The following is a 15,642-nucleotide window of genomic DNA, read 5'->3' as shown; positions in this document are numbered from 1 at the left end:
CATTCACTTCATTGGGAACACATAGGTTGGAGTCTTGGAGCAACTAAAAAGAACAAACCCTATGTGATATTTTAAAACGGGACTTAAGCAAAACAATTCCGCTGTCATTTTGTTGAGTGTGGTAGTGTGGTCGATATTCCTCCAGTTGTCGGGATATTACTTAGAGTTAGTCGGATTCAGTTGTGGAAGCGAACGAAAGCATTCAAGGCAAGATATATTCTTCCGGCGAAATTATTTTTATCTTACTATCCACAAGTAGTACCTCTTCTTTTGATGAAATAAACCACGAAGTATATTCCTCAAAACGTTATATAATATATATATATATATATATATATATGTATGTATGTATAAGTATCACGATTTGTGTAAAATATTATTGTGTAAAATATCTAAATACAAATTATATCTTGTGTACTCACACTGTGACATTAACATGCTTATGTGAAGATATTTCAATTGTTATTTTCAAAAATCAGAATATTGTACTTTCATATGAAAAATTAGTAAATATTCCCAATGAATAAATAATATGTTGGAAATTTAATAACAAGATATATTTTATTAGTCATATTTTGCAGCTTTGAAGTACAGCTTTCGCACTATTACTAATTTAAACTGTAAACAAAATTTACAGTTTTGACAATATAAAATGTTATATAAGTAGATAAATACCAGGTAAATTTAAAATAAAACAATCTACATAAAAGTAAAAGTTCTTTAAATTTCAGATGTCTACTGCGGCGAAGCCTCAGCTCCATGGTCTCCTCACATCACAAATTAAAAAGAATCTTATTGGAATGACAATAGCTAGTATCAGTACAGCTATTGCATATAAAATTCTTGTTTGTGATCGTAGGAAGCAGAGATATGCTGATTTTTATAAGTATGTAACATTTACGAAAAATGCGAAGTTATTTTCTAGTGATAACATTTATATTTAAAATACTTCTAGCTATTTATTTCTATTAAAAATACTTTTTTTTATTTTATCCTAATATTATGTAATGTATTCTTAATATAATTTTTATTGTTACTTAATATATGTTACTAAACTTGTTATGTTATAGAACCTATGATGCAGAGAAACAGTTGAAAATAATGAACGAAGCTGGTCTTATGCAGTCTTATATAAGCGAGGAAGCGAAGGAAGGCAAGAATTAGATTGATAGAAATCTAAGAAGATGACGGATAGTCTTCATAATTATTACATCTATATGTCATATATATATATATATATATATATAATAAATAAATTTAAATAGTATATATCCTAAATTTCTTGCTGACTACATATGTATTTAATTCACACAATTTCTATTCTAATTAAACATTAATTTTGTCGTGGAAGGCTTGCATCTGTTACACAAAGTATATGAGCAATATACTTTTGTAGAAAATTCTTTAATTGTAGTGGTTTAATCATCTATATATTTCTGTCTAATGAATAATACGAATCTTTTGTATTATTTATTCTTCCACTATTCCATGTTATATATAATTACGCTTATTCAATATTCAGATTCTTCATTATCATCCTATTTAATTTGCAGTTTTGCAATATCCTTTATGTTTAAACATTTTTATCCAATTACGAAAAATGCGAAGTTATTTTCTAGTGATAAACGAAATTCTACGCATTACATGGAAGAAACTAATTTTGGCATATAGTAGAAGTATAGTCAAGCCTCAGTAATATGCATATACAATAGTGCATTTATGAAAGAAATGCGGGATATCCCGAAGCGGAAAGGAAGCCGTCGTTGGGAGTAACGACTCAAGGCGAGATTTGAGGTTAGGGCGTATATGTTAAAACGATCGGCAAGATGGCGCACCGTGGATACCCAGCATGCACTGCGCGATTGATTTGCGCATGTCAGTTGGTCGCATTGCAAATGGCGGCACCTTGTTATTGTTCATGGCGTTTTATGACTTGTCTCTTTATATTAGCGATTATGTCGAGTTTTTTCGCGATTCCTGCCGCGCGCTGTGTGTTAAGAGTGAAGTAAGACTCGCGCGGTGTATTTTAGGTTAAGACTAGTGTCCAGGTGGTGTGCCTCCGTGCTGTACGGACGCGAGAGATCGCGCACGGAGTCGGAAAGAAATGGGGTAACGTTGAAATTTTCCTGTGTTCATACGGTATCAAATCCGCGCTGCGCGACGACTGAAGTGAGGCTCGTAGGGCAGGCCGCATTGCTCGCCACCCACTAAGTGGCTACATTCGTTGTGTATACGCGTAACGTGCGTAACGGCACGGCGGGACGGGCCAAATAAAAATGACTCCGACTTTTGACGGTCTATCTTGAGCATGCTTGAGCCCACTTCACGTACCTCCCCCGACGGACAAAATGGTGGCCCCCCCGATGTCCGACGGTCTGGATGCCGTATTTCGCCGAAAATCATTACGGCGCCCGTCAGGACGCGCGTTTCACGCTAGAAAACCGTCGATTCTCGTCGACACGCTCGTCCGCGTTTCGCGCCCAGCCGAAAAAATGCGGTCTATAACCTATTTCCTAAGCGTAGAGCGCTCGGTGCCCCCGCTTGTGCACCAGAGGATTTTAATTGCTGTTCGCGAACGGTGAGACGAACCTCGGGATCCGTTTTGCGATACGCTCGTGCGTACGTTCGGCGAAATAACGACAACGAGGAGCCGCCGACACTCGGGAGACGTCACGGAAATTATCCGGGTTTCCCGGAAATCGCGCACAAATTATAACCTAGTAATTCCTCTAGACCTTACTTTTTGTTTATGCGCTTGTGTTTTTGTTATTTTTTTTCGGCATTCTCGCGTGATTAACTGTACCGATTGTTAAGTAGTACTGTTCTTTTCCCAATTACTAACAGCATCCACCCTCTTATTATTATCAGATAATTATCTGTATGCTATGTAATCGTGGAAAACTTTTTTTACGCTTAATAAGTTCCTACAATAAGTCCAGAATTTATCCCTTTAATAAATATAATTTTATATGCATTAACTGTATTGTTGTACAAAATATGTTGCTTCTGTAAAATATATCACATAGCACATATATACATACATAGATACATCACACATATACATCATATATATATATATATATATTGGAAACTGATATGCTAATTAATGCTATATCGTATTAGCCATATTACATATATGATTTTTTATATTGCTTTTGCATTTTTTCTTATTATTAAGCTATTATAATTTTATGACTCAAAAGTGATCAAAAATTTTTAATTGCTTGTTATGTCTTATATATTTTACATTTGATGCATTTATATTTATATACAATACAAAAATGTTTTGCATCACTAGAATATTTCTAAAAATATCTCTAAAATCTTACTGTTTCCTATACTTTTTTCTAACATTATTTTTTTCTATTATAAATTTTTGTCATATTTGAATATATATTTTACTATGTTAGCTTTTTGAGTGATATACTTTATTTATAATAAATTATGTCCTATATATATTTTACTATGTTGTAAACTTGCAAAAATTATATATATTGCCTTACCTATATGTTAACCATATGATGTCGCTCAATATTTAATTATGTATACATACAATGCAATATATAATTATATAAGAGAATGTATCTTAATATGTTATTGAAGTATGTTTTCTTGTATGGCCTATTTATTTCAATTCCTTATTTGTCTAACAGTAAGCAAGATTATTAGTGCTGGTGTGATTTGGAGCTGTCGGTGTACAACTGACAGACAACATCTCATCAGACACATATTGGAGCAACACCCTGAGGCGTTCCTAGACTCCCTGGGTAGTTATGTGATTTGTGGTTGGTATGTATTTTATTATATACATATTGTGTCTATCCTAATCATACACATACACACACGTATTATATTAAACTTGTGTAAATTCAGTATAATTTAAATTGATAAGTTTGTTGAATATCATTAAATAAGTTTGTATCTTGATGTTTAAACTAAGATTAAATTTGCAATTTCTAGTAATAGATTTTATAAAAAGTTATTTTTCATAAAATTTTATATAATATATAAAGATATAAAGTAATATACAAAGTAATACATATATTATTAAAAATATATATAAATGTCAAATTGCTCATCATATTATATATTTTAATTACATAATGTATACAGTAATTTGTGAGCAACTTTATTAAGTCAATATCTAATGATCCAATATTCGTAACATACTCTTTCATAAGGATAAATTATTTCCTGAATCCCTGTATATTTAACCTAACCTCTCTATCTTGATCTTCATAGCTCTTCTTTAAATTACTCTGAAGTTTAACTTTTTACTATTAAAGTTTAACTTTTTACTATTATTATAAAAAACTTCATTTTATTATGACTACCATTATTATAAACTTTTAGTATCCAATGTAGAATAATTAACATTTGTATATGTGTGCACGCGCGCGCACACGCGCGCGCGCGCATATGTACGTACTTCTCATATTACATTTAATATATTACATATTCATTATATTTCTTATTATTATGATTTTCTTTTTTATTTTATTGTACTATTATTGAAATAACATCAATAATAAATATTGCAGTCATGGCGGCAGATAGTGATGGTGATCTGATTGAAACGGTGGTAACGTGTGAGGGCGACCTTGGAGACCCAGAGTTTCCGGAAAAGTTAGACACCATTGTTGACAGTCTCAAAGCTTTACTTAGCAAAGGTAAATCTTATTAATATACAATTAGAATTTAATCATACAAAATAAGTGACAATTTTTATTTAAGTAATTATTGGCAAATAAACCATATTTGGCATATATGATTTGTAGAAAAAGGAGAAGATTTGAAAGTGGACAAGGTAGAACCATGGAACTCTGTCAGGGTAACATTTTCGATACCCAGAGAAGCTGCTCTACGACTTCGAGAGTTAGCAGCTCAGGGTTCTCCAACACTCACACAACTTGGTATACTTTCTGTCCAAGTCGAAGGAGATCAGGTAATTTATATTATAATATTTTTATCACACTGTTATTTGTGAATTATAATATGGGCAAGTACTATTTACATTATAATTATACTTTTTATAGGTAATATCTTTGAGGATCGCCAGTCGTTTTGGAGGAGATGCACAGGAGATAGTGCTACATTCGGGAACCGCGCAAGATGGCGGAGCAAAGTCACAAGGCGACGCTACTAATAATACAGCCACTGCTGACACTAATCCTTCAACAGCTTTGCCTGGTCCTAGTAACGCCACTACCATTTCGTCAGCGCTACGTAATGTCGCTCAGATAATAGCAGCTGGTAAGCTTTTGTGTGTGTGTGTGTGTATGTATAAGTGAAAGAGAGAGAGTATGTATGATGAGAATGTGTGTCCATAAGTTGTAAGGTAAAACTGGTAAAAAAGAATAATATATAAAATATGTACAAATCATATCTGACACAAAATTCTCGTTTTTCAGGAACATCTTCCGAGAAGACACCACAATTTCGTTCTCCGAATGTAGTCGCGCCCCCAGACGGTGATCCTATTCCACCGTTTCTCGCGAAAACAGTACAGTCGACATCAGCGAGCAATGTCGGTGTCTCAGGAAACCAACAAGTAGTTAATCCCAGTGCATCACCTAGAAGCAACTACAACGGCCCCTTCCCGTTCACTAGTATGGCACACGCTGCCCAAGCCATACACAATCGTGAATTGCAGACGACAACAATCAAGAACACGATGCAGTTCAAGCACCATACGCAACCTCCACCCCCTTATCCCACCCAGGAGAATTTGGCGACAGTTACTGCACTGACGACCGGTCACACGACGACTCAACCGGTCGTTACCGTCGGACAGTTGACGAATCAGTATAAGTCCACGATCGCTACAACATCTAGTCTGTCACCAAACAACAGTACCAATTTAGCAGGGAGCTCGAACGGCAGTGGGAATCAAGTCGCTCTGTCCAGTCCGTTACTCGTGAATCTTTTGCAAAATGACGCCAGTTCACACGCGAACAACGTCGTACCTGGTCAGAAGATGTTACCACCAGCTGTTATAGACAGTTCTGGGCCTGCCAATCGTTTGAGACCTACCAAAAAGCCCACGGTTAGAAGGAAAGATCTTCCGTCACCCGGTGAATCGCCACCAAACTTGGATCCATTGAGAAACGAGGATTTAATCGGCGGAACAACAACGTCGATCATTTCCGACTTACCTCAGGCTCCCACAACGTCATCGGCATTTGCGACTGTCAATGTAAATCAACCGTCGACAATACCGCAACAACATACAGTCAACGTGATTGGTGGTACTGGTCAAAGCATGATGCCACCGCAACCGGTACATCAAGTGCCGGCCGGTGGACAGATGCAACAGCAGTCTACTGCTTTACACACACATCAAGTACAAACGCAGCAGAAGTTTCCCCTTAGGCAAGAATTGGCTTACCGGACTTCGCAGGTTCAGATGCAGAATCAGCTTCCCGCCAGGCACTCAGTGAATGGACAACAAATCAGAACGTCCTTGCAACAACGGCAGCTGCTACTTCATCAGCAACAACAACAGCAGCAGCAGCAGCAACAACAACAACAACAACAACAACAGCTTCTTACGCAACAGCAACAGATAAATCAACAACAAAGTATCCCACAGGTCTCGGCGACGCAGCAAGCTCTACTACAGCAACAGAATACGAGCGCAACGTTGCAGACTACATCTCTCGCTAATCAGCCGCTTGTTCAGCAACAACCGAATCATCCGCAACTGCTACAGCATTCGACAGTAGGCTTAGGCGTCCCGCAACAACGGCTAAGTTACTTAAACAGTCAACGTCAACAAACTCCACCGCCTTATCCGAGGCAACCAGTTCCGCAACAAACGCATTTAAGTCAACAGAATCAGGCTCCGAATATACAACAACAATTACATCACAATCAAGTGAAGAACATCAACATCAACACTAGCGCGACCACTGATTTTCGTTATGGGCAAAGCCAGAATATCCTCAGCAGAAATTATCAACCCCCTACCGGCAATGCTAATGGGACCACGTGGAACGCACAAAACAGTTCTATTCCACAAGGTGCTCAAGTCAACACCACACGTCTGTCAGTCTCAAATCAGGTTTCAGGTGCCTTTCCTCAATGTGGGTCTCGTATAAATAATTCTACTACTAGCATTGCTCCACCTGTTAACAAAACAGAATCTTCGGAGTCTCCGAAACCCGAGGAGACGCCCCCACCGGAGCCGGAATATACTTCGACGGGGAAAATACGACAGTTTCTGATTAATCCTCTAACAGGACACTTAGAGCCAATGCCCAGTGAAAGTTCAGATTCAGAGCCGGAGAGTGCAGTAGATCATCAGGACGATTTCTTCCCTTTTCCATCTCCGTCGAACGACAGATCAAATTCCATATTCTCCGACGACGACGCGGACAGCAATTTCTCGAGGCGAAACGACACGACGACGAACACGGATCAGTCCGATTCCGAGACAACGGTGAAGTCCACCGCTAGCGAAGGTAGTTTGAAGCACAGCCGTATAAAGTCGGGCAGAGAAACCGCGCACAGCCCGATGCCCGGGGAGAAAATCAAACTGCGTTTGAAGTTGGAAAAATCGGAGCCTGTCACGCCAGCTTATAAAGTTGACGTCTCGTTCGTAAACACACCGCCCATGAGGAAAGCTGACAAATCCGTGAATAAGATTTTTACGACTGGTGTCCCAAGTTCGGGAACCGGTGATGAGCCACTGCGAGTGCCTCCATTACACATTTCTTTAAGAGGACGTAACGCTTCAGTAGTACAAAGGAAGAAGGAGAAGAAGTCTCTGAAGGAAGGCGAATGTGATCTGACTAAAAGGAAAGGCAAATTGAAGAAGATGAAGGAGTGCATTGATCGGAACAAGTTGCTGCAGAAAAAGTCGCTGAGCATGATCATAGGCACTTCATCCGCATCGAAATTACCTTTATCTCATTCTACGGTGATAAACAGCGCTAACACCGTTAGCAAAATGAATAACATGCTGCAAGCCGCTGTAACCAAACCCAATGCCTTAAAACAAGAGCTACCGGTGGACGCTGTACGTTTACAAACTAGTATCATTAAACCGAGTTCAAGTAAAAACAGCGACGTAGATGATATACCACTGAACAGTAGAATACCGTCTCCTTCGAAACATAAATCTGCGATTACGAATCAATCTTTGAATACTCCGCAAGCTTTAACGAAGAATCAAGTGGACCTTGATGTGCAAAACCACACGCAAGAACACAAGATAGGAGGAGGTAACCGAAATATATCTACATTATTGAAATACTAAATTACGTTTTTTCTCTTTTTTCTTAATTATCACAATATTGTGTTCTTATTACAGGCAAAACGAAAAGAAGGGATTCTAAGAAGAAATCAGACACCGGAGATGGTTTACATCGGGAACAAAATCTATTGTCGGGAGGTAGAATTTTAGATAATCAAGCGAAGTGGAGAAAGCTTGGTTACAAAAGTGATACTACCCAACCGGTGAAAAAGCCGGAATCGCTTTTAATTGGAAGTGAATTTAACGCGGTCAAGAAGGTCGGCGAAGTCCGAAGGACGAGTGATAGCGATATCAATAAATCGGCTATCGAAAAATCGAATTCGCTGAGCAGTATTGCTCCTAGATTAACGGAGCTTAATGGGGTGAAGAAAGATTTAATGAACCAAGATAAAAGAAGACGATTAAGCTTGATGGATGAAAAAGATCTGCATTTAGGAGGTAAATATTAATTTCTTATTTCTTATTTTGTATATTCTAGTCTACATAAATTCGTCCCATTTATTTTACATTGGAATACTTTTTAATTATTATTATTATAATTTTGTTATTATTATTATTATTGTCCCTTTAGAATTTACTCGACGAAAGCTTCTATGGTCTATAGAGTATCTTAGGAAAAGAGAGAGAGAGAAAAAGGATTCACAAAACGTTTGTTTATCGGTGAACAAATTTGTTATATTTATTTGGAAATTAAGTTTTGACGTTTGCTCAAAATTTTATTATTAAATAAATTCAAATACACATTAAAAAAATGGTATTTGGTCAGCAAATATATATAATTATGCTGTGTTCTCTTTAAAGCCTTTAAAAGAATTTTTTGGCAAATAAATCTTGAAATTATGATATTTATGTGTATATTCTTTTAATTATGGTTTATCTACATACAACGACGAAATTAAATAGCATGCCTGTACACGCGTAGCACGCGTCTGTATCGTTCTATATTGTTACATAATTATCGTTTACATATGTTACAGAATCTCCGAATACAGAAGTTACACATTTCAACAGTCAGAAGACAACCCCCGAGTGTCCCGCGGTATCAAGCATAAAAGCAAACACCAGTCTATCCTTCGACAGCGATTCTGGTTTAAAATCGACGAATACGTCGGTACCAAGTGATTCCAGAACCCCACCTAACAATCCGGAAAACAAGATACCTGTGCACACGGAAGCAACAGCGAAAAATTCCCAGCCTCCTATAAATAGGATACTTCCCGTTAAGTGTAAATCAGATATAGACAGTTACAAGGCCAACGCCATCGCTACCGTGAAAAATCAAATCTTTGCTCAGAAATTGAAGAATCATGCAAGAATGCTCGTCAAGAGCGATGCGAATTCCGTGATGAACAGGCATAATAAAACAAACGAAAACTTTGGTCATAAAAAGTCTATTCAGATGAATCATGTTGTGAAGCAGATCGATAGACCAGTGATGGAAAGCAAGATGGAGAACACGTCGCAGAGGATCAGTCTGTTGAAGACTACTCAGAGTTCGGTAATGAGCAACTCAGTGGACCAAGTCTCCAGAACCCAGAATGTCGAGGTGCCCGTGAACAAGCCAACCTTGCCGATCGGCGAGATCAATGTGACAGAGGCAAAAGTTAAACAGAAATTGCTTGAAAATACGACTGTACCTATCGGGCTAGGTACGGTCGACGCAAATATAGAGAGAGTCGGCAGCGGCGGAGGTGGCGAAGACTCGGGGATCGAGTCGATGGATGCGCTTTCGGAGAAATCACCAAACCAAGGAGAGTCTCCTCTGCATAGGCCAGCGACCGAATCAGTGACACAAAGCAGCGCCAAGAACGCAATACAGGGGGAACCCGCCCTGTCAACCACCAATAAGAACGTGCCTTCCTCAACTAGTAGTAGTGATATGTGTTCAAATTCCCATTCGGAACTTCTCAAGTCCAGTGGCCCACAAAGGTTAAGTCCTGTGTCTGTAGCGAGTTATCTTGAAAATCAGTTGAATCGCAATATATCAAACTCCGGTGAACACGACGCGACGAAGGGGAATGTATCTAGTGAGAAATCGACGACAGTTACGAGAACTGGTGGTGAACATAGTGATTTGGTTGCTAGTTTAGATGCGGCTAGTAATGACAAAAGTGTGCCCAGTCCTTTGGTGACGGGATCGGTGACTGTTGTGACAGCGTCTGTAACAAGCAGTATGGATAGTGATAGTAGTTTATTGCAATGCGCGCATCAGCAAGTGAAGGACTTTTCTGATAAAGACAGTTCTAGCGTTAAATTAGAGTGTACTATTAACCAAAATGATCAGGGTAAGGCAAATAGCACGAAGCACGAAGAGACGAGAGCTGTGGAATGTATATCTGAGGACAGCACGAAAGCGGTTGTAGAAAGTAACAGTGCAATTAGATTAAGCGACGAACCTCACGGACAGAATAATAATAATGGTGTGCCTATAATACAAAATCATGTTGCTTATAGTAAAGTTGAAACGGTAAAGCTCGATAGTGTGCTCGCTAACAGTGCCGGCGTGGCGACGGATAATTCTTGTGCGAACGGCGAGAATTGCAATCCAGAAATCAAAGTAGAATCTAAAGTTAACGTAAAGGTGGACGATACCAGGCAAGCTGACCGGTCCGAAATTTCAAAAAACGGCAACGTTCCGCTGAGTACAACCACTCCCATTAAGTTAGAGACGTGTACTGAACAAAACCAGAAATGCAATGTACAAAGTCACCAACAGATCCCACTCAGAGAGCCCTCCGTGAATCTGCAAAAAGTAGCGGACGACCTGGTGAAGAAGATCGTTAACGACTCAAACGAGCTGAGCGTAGGTATCCAGTCGCCACTCGGCGAGGATCCGCAGCCCATCAGAATCACACCGCCCTTGTATACATACTCCAATCCCGTGGTTCTGCAACGGGACGAGACTCCGAGTCCGGCTGCGCAGAATCCCGAGGTGGACTCGAGTGAGGCGGAGTATCTCAAGCGTAAACGTAGAAGAAAACAGGAGCTCGAGGGTCGGCAGGACGTCATATGTATAGAGGACAATGACGAGGGACATTACGTGGAGAGGCTCAACTCCAACAATCCGGAAGAGTATATCAAGAGACCACCGAAGTCGTTGCTGGAGCAGCTTCTGATAGAGATTCCGAATGACAGCAATGAGAAGAGGTCCCTGAGAACCAGATCGCAAAAGTTGAACAGCCCGGACATCGCGAAAACACCGAAAAGCAGCCCTCACGGCCCTAATAAGTTAGAGGAACGTCGTAGTATATCGCCCTACGCGAAAGCAAGTCCGAAACTGGGAGTATCGAAACTGTCTCCTAATGCGACAATAAAAATAGGGAAACGGAAAAGGCAAGAGAGCGAGAGTTCCGTTGCGTCGAGCACAGCTGACGATCCACAACCAAGACCAGGTAAACGGAAATGCTCAGAGAATGTTGCAGAACTTATTAAAGCTTGCATGGGTGTAGAAGAGGCTGGTTCTATAAAGAAACAAGTACCTGGCAAGGAAGAGCAATCAAAGAAGGGGTTCAACATATTGACAAAGGCTAAGAAAGGTGTTTATTTCATGCTACTATTTCTCTGTAGTAGTTGAGTTCGTTAATTTTTTGTTTTTCTTTTTTATACTTTACGTTCTAAATATTTTTTTCTTTTTTATTCAACTATATTTTTTCTACATATACAGGCTGTTTAGCTATTAGCGCATTAAATATTAATGACAGACTTTTTGACGAATTTGGAGTTGCATGAAAATTCCTCAGTATAGCGAGAATTTTGTGGGAGGCCTGATTATGTATCCAGTGATATAAACGTTAAAAAACTTAATTTCTTACATTATTTAAATTATTTAAAAATGTATATCAAAATATTGCAGCAAACAGTGGTCTCTCAGCAAATTTTCGCTAACAAAACCCCGAATTCATTAAGGAATTTCTCATTATCAGCTAATGCGGTAGGTGGACACCCTGTATATATATTATAGACTTTATAATATAGCAAAACAACGACTGCCAAAAACAGGACTGTTTAAATTCATATTATGTCGATGCATATCAACAATTTATCTAACTAATTGCGAAAATATAAGCTTATAACAATAGCTGTCAACTCTGCAAACATAGTGACTTAAATGATCAGAATGGTTGGATAGCATTTTGAATACTTCAATATTTGACACACAGCTACCTCTCAATCTCACTCGTGTGCTTCTAATTCTAAATTCGCCTGTCTCTCGTACTCCATACTTGTCTGATCTATCATACTTGGGCCAGACTTATATGTGACATAAGCGTTTTTATATTTTTAGGTCCCATTGTGGTAGAAGTAGATTCGTCTGATGACGAACCGTTGATTGAGTCGGTAGGAAAAGCAAGAATACGATTGTCAGATGAAACATCCGCTGCTTCCCCAAAGCCTAAAGATCAAAAGTAAGCAACACTGATGCATTCTTTTAATGGCGATCGTGCTCGAAAGAATGAAAAAACAGTTTGCCAGAGATTTGAGAGTTTTGCTACATAAAATAAACTTTTGTTATTTTAAAGCAAGTTTAAGCACAGCTGTTTCTGGCAGTCAAATTAATTCCAGTAATATATCAAATTTCAATGCCAGTAATAGAGTGCAAAGAGAGAGCCGTTTATTAACCACCAAGCAGCCGAGCACGACAACGGCGGCAACGGCGGCAGTTACTGTCGGGAAAGAGAGATTGAGGGGCACTTCCGTGTCCAGCAACGAGTCCATAGGCGAAGTAACAACAAGAAGGTCTGTACGGCAGAATACAGCTTCACCATTAGCTACACCAGCAAGCAATACTAGGGGTGCGTCTAGATCTTCGGATGATATTAACAGAAGGAAAACTCGTAGTAGTGCTGGTACGTAGTCTATTTATTCTCGGATAATTCATCCGAAAAGCACATGACTGCGCTTGATCTTTAGATTTGCAATTGTCAATTTATCAGGCATGTTGCTTACTTTTATTATTGTATTTTATTATTATATTTTATTGTTATTTGTATCGTCATTGTCATCATCATTATCATTATCATCATCATCATCATCGTCATTATCATTATCATCATTATCCATCATCATTGTCATCATCATAATAAAATTTAATTGTTTAAATTTGCTTATCTATTTTATTTATACTATTTTGAACTCTTTCTAAATTGTCAGCATGAAATGTTAAAAATACGATAGAATTTTTATTAAATATTAAAATTTTGTACACCTACAAGCACATACACACACGCGCATACACACATTATATATATATATATATATATATATATATATATATATATATAAATAATAGATAAAACAAATTATAGTTTTAAATATATGTTTTGCATATTTTAATTGAGAACACCTCGTACAGCGGGAACATTGTTTTAGTAACAGCAGAAACAGCAGAGCAAGCGAAACGGAGACGAATATCCCGAGAAAACAAATGACCTTCAGGAAGTGACCTTGACAGTGATTAGCTACCGTCGCTCGTCAAGGCCTATCTGTCTAATTATAAATGTGACATGAATGGGTATTTGATCGCCGTGTGGCTGGACTCCACCTGGTGAAACTGTATGCGTCACTCTAGCGCACAACGTTGCTGTATGTGTACCAGGAGTATTGTGTCAAAAGAAGTGCTGGACGGTGTGAAAATATTTTATGCTGTAACATTTGTTGCCCAACCTTAAGTTAATTATGCGTGTGGTAATACCTTCCAGTTTCTGTTCTTCTTTATTCTTAAAGTTTGCTCTTTCTTTTTCTTCTTTCATAGAATGTAGATCGTAATTAGTAAGCATTATATTGTTGCAACGTTTAAAAAGAGTTTTGTACATTTAGCAAACAATTATCAATTGTTATGTTCTTAAATGTTTAAGAATAGCCAATAACTAAACAATAAAATAAAATGCATCACTCGGTTTTCTTTTCACCGTCTAGCGTTCTCATTCATGCTGTACTCCTAAACAGCAAGGTTTAGTTACTCAGATTTGACTTGCTCAAGCATTATGCTATGATCTAAGTAACTGAACTAACTCAAAACTGCCGAGACATTGTATGTAACTTTCTTTTACCAGCCCAATGTTTCATTCTATTCGAAAGTACTAAATTTCATTATTCGATGTGCAATTTTCTAATGATCGTAAGTAGAAATTTTGATTGCAAAGTAGCATTTTTACCAATGCGATAATTGCGGACTTGTGGATATTAGGTGTAAAAGATATATAAAATTAGCTTTAGTGGCATCTAAGGAAAACGAAACTTATACCATTTGTGTTACGGAAATTATCTTCGCTTTTATAATCTCTTTCGTTCGTCGTATCAGTACAAAATAAGAAAGGTAAAAGAAAGTCCAAATTTAAAACGTCAAACATGAATCCGACTGTACTGCCGTAAGTGAAATATGTATATTTGCCGTGGACAAATTAACTAATCGATGGGATTTAAATCACTATTCTGACGACTTTGCTGATAGACTCTGTTTAGATATGTTCAATTTATATTATATGTACATGGTTTATTTATTATATATCACTTATTCTGAAATTTTGCTATATATCCATTAATTTTGCTATAAATACTATATAGTGTATGTATATGTACGTATGGTTCAAACTATTTAGTATAAAAATATTCATGTATTATTTTACGATTGTATATATGCGTACATATAAAATAGTACATGGATTTTATACAACAAATTAGTTTTTACCGTATGCACATTAAGATACAGTACGTTACTGTTTTCGTACTTATTTACGTAAAAGTTGTAAAAAATGATAATATCCGGTCAATAATTAGGTAATCGTACTACACGATAAATTATAATTATTAATTTCGAACATTAAAACTATTCACGTTATGTGTTGAAATAATAAATATGAAAAAATTTTCACAAAAATCGCAAAGGACCTTCCATTTTTTTGCCATTATATTTCAAAAACATACATATATATATATATATATATGTATATATATACAGAAAATGAAATATGTATATATTATTAAGTATGATAAAAATTACATCACGTAAAAATTGCTAAAAATCAGAACATTATTATTTCATACCATCATGAAGAGTATTAAAACACACACATATATGTATATATGTATGTATATATATATTTGTATGTATGTATGTGTGTGTGTGTCTATATATATATATAGCACACATATATGTGTGTGTATATATATATATATGATTTTAATTGCATTAAAAGTACAGCAAAAAGTTTAGCAATTAAGTTATTGTAATTGTACTGTTTTTCATTTAGTAAACATAGTCTTTCAGTAAAAAGTTCGTCTTGAAGTATAATATCGCAGAGGTCGGAAAAAATATAGGACTTTTAAAGCGGATTTATTTTATTTATAAAACGAGAACGGAACGTTGAGGAAACTTGCATAAATAT

The 15,642-nt window shown here is 37.2% G+C and overlaps 2 protein-coding genes across 11 annotated transcripts; both read left to right on the top strand.

Moving 5' to 3' along the window:
* Positions 1-7: 7 nt before the first annotated feature.
* cype (cytochrome c oxidase subunit cyclope) lies at positions 8-1,243 on the top strand. Its single transcript, XM_011145900.3, has 3 exons — positions 8-207; positions 732-886; positions 1,071-1,243. Exons 2-3 carry the CDS (start codon positions 732-734, stop codon positions 1,162-1,164), a joined length of 249 nt encoding a protein of 82 aa, XP_011144202.1. The 5' UTR covers positions 8-207; the 3' UTR covers positions 1,165-1,243.
* Positions 1,244-1,871: 628 nt separating this feature from the next.
* Positions 1,872-14,791, top strand: LOC105185988 (putative mediator of RNA polymerase II transcription subunit 26). Of its 10 annotated transcripts, none has more exons than XM_019842726.2 (11): positions 1,872-2,109; positions 3,654-3,789; positions 4,542-4,670; positions 4,779-4,945; positions 5,037-5,253; positions 5,412-8,225; positions 8,315-8,695; positions 9,235-11,793; positions 12,543-12,663; positions 12,851-13,104; positions 13,628-14,791. In XM_019842726.2, the coding sequence occupies exons 3-11, from the start codon at positions 4,544-4,546 to the stop codon at positions 13,684-13,686; spliced, it is 6,699 nt and encodes a 2,232-aa protein (XP_019698285.2). In that variant the 5' UTR covers positions 1,872-2,109; positions 3,654-3,789; positions 4,542-4,543; the 3' UTR covers positions 13,687-14,791. The 10 variants fall into 10 exon arrangements, with proteins under 10 accessions (XP_019698285.2, XP_025160036.1, XP_011144201.2 ...); XM_025304250.1 differs by having other exon boundaries at positions 1,873-2,109; positions 9,235-11,649; positions 12,845-13,104; XM_011145895.3 differs by having other exon boundaries at positions 1,873-2,109; positions 12,845-13,104.
* Positions 14,792-15,642: the final 851 nt, after the last annotated feature.

Source organism: Harpegnathos saltator, unplaced genomic scaffold (genome assembly GCF_003227715.2).
Source record: "Harpegnathos saltator strain DR-91 unplaced genomic scaffold, Hsal_v8.6 scaffold6, whole genome shotgun sequence".
NCBI lineage: Eukaryota > Metazoa > Arthropoda > Insecta > Hymenoptera > Formicidae > Harpegnathos > Harpegnathos saltator.
Note: the sequence above shows the minus strand (reverse complement) of the source record. Positions and strands in the feature narration are given on the sequence as shown.

What these genes read in the sequence shown, in the direction of transcription:
- cype (XM_011145900.3), top strand. Translation starts at nt 732, where the DNA reads ATGTCTACTGCGGCGAAGCCTCAGCTCCATGGTCTCCTCACATCACAA. An exon ending in AGATATGCTGATTTTTATAA is followed by an intron (nt 887 to 1,070) that starts GTATGTAACATT and finishes GTTATGTTATAG; the next exon opens with AACCTATGATGCAGAGAAAC.
- LOC105185988 (XM_011145895.3), top strand. Translation starts at nt 4,544, where the DNA reads ATGGCGGCAGATAGTGATGGTGATCTGATTGAAACGGTGGTAACGTGT. An exon ending in CGCTCAGATAATAGCAGCTG is followed by an intron (nt 5,254 to 5,411) that starts GTAAGCTTTTGT and finishes CTCGTTTTTCAG; the next exon opens with GAACATCTTCCGAGAAGACA. An exon ending in GAAAACTCGTAGTAGTGCTG is followed by an intron (nt 13,105 to 13,627) that starts GTACGTAGTCTA and finishes ACATTGTTTTAG; the next exon opens with TAACAGCAGAAACAGCAGAG.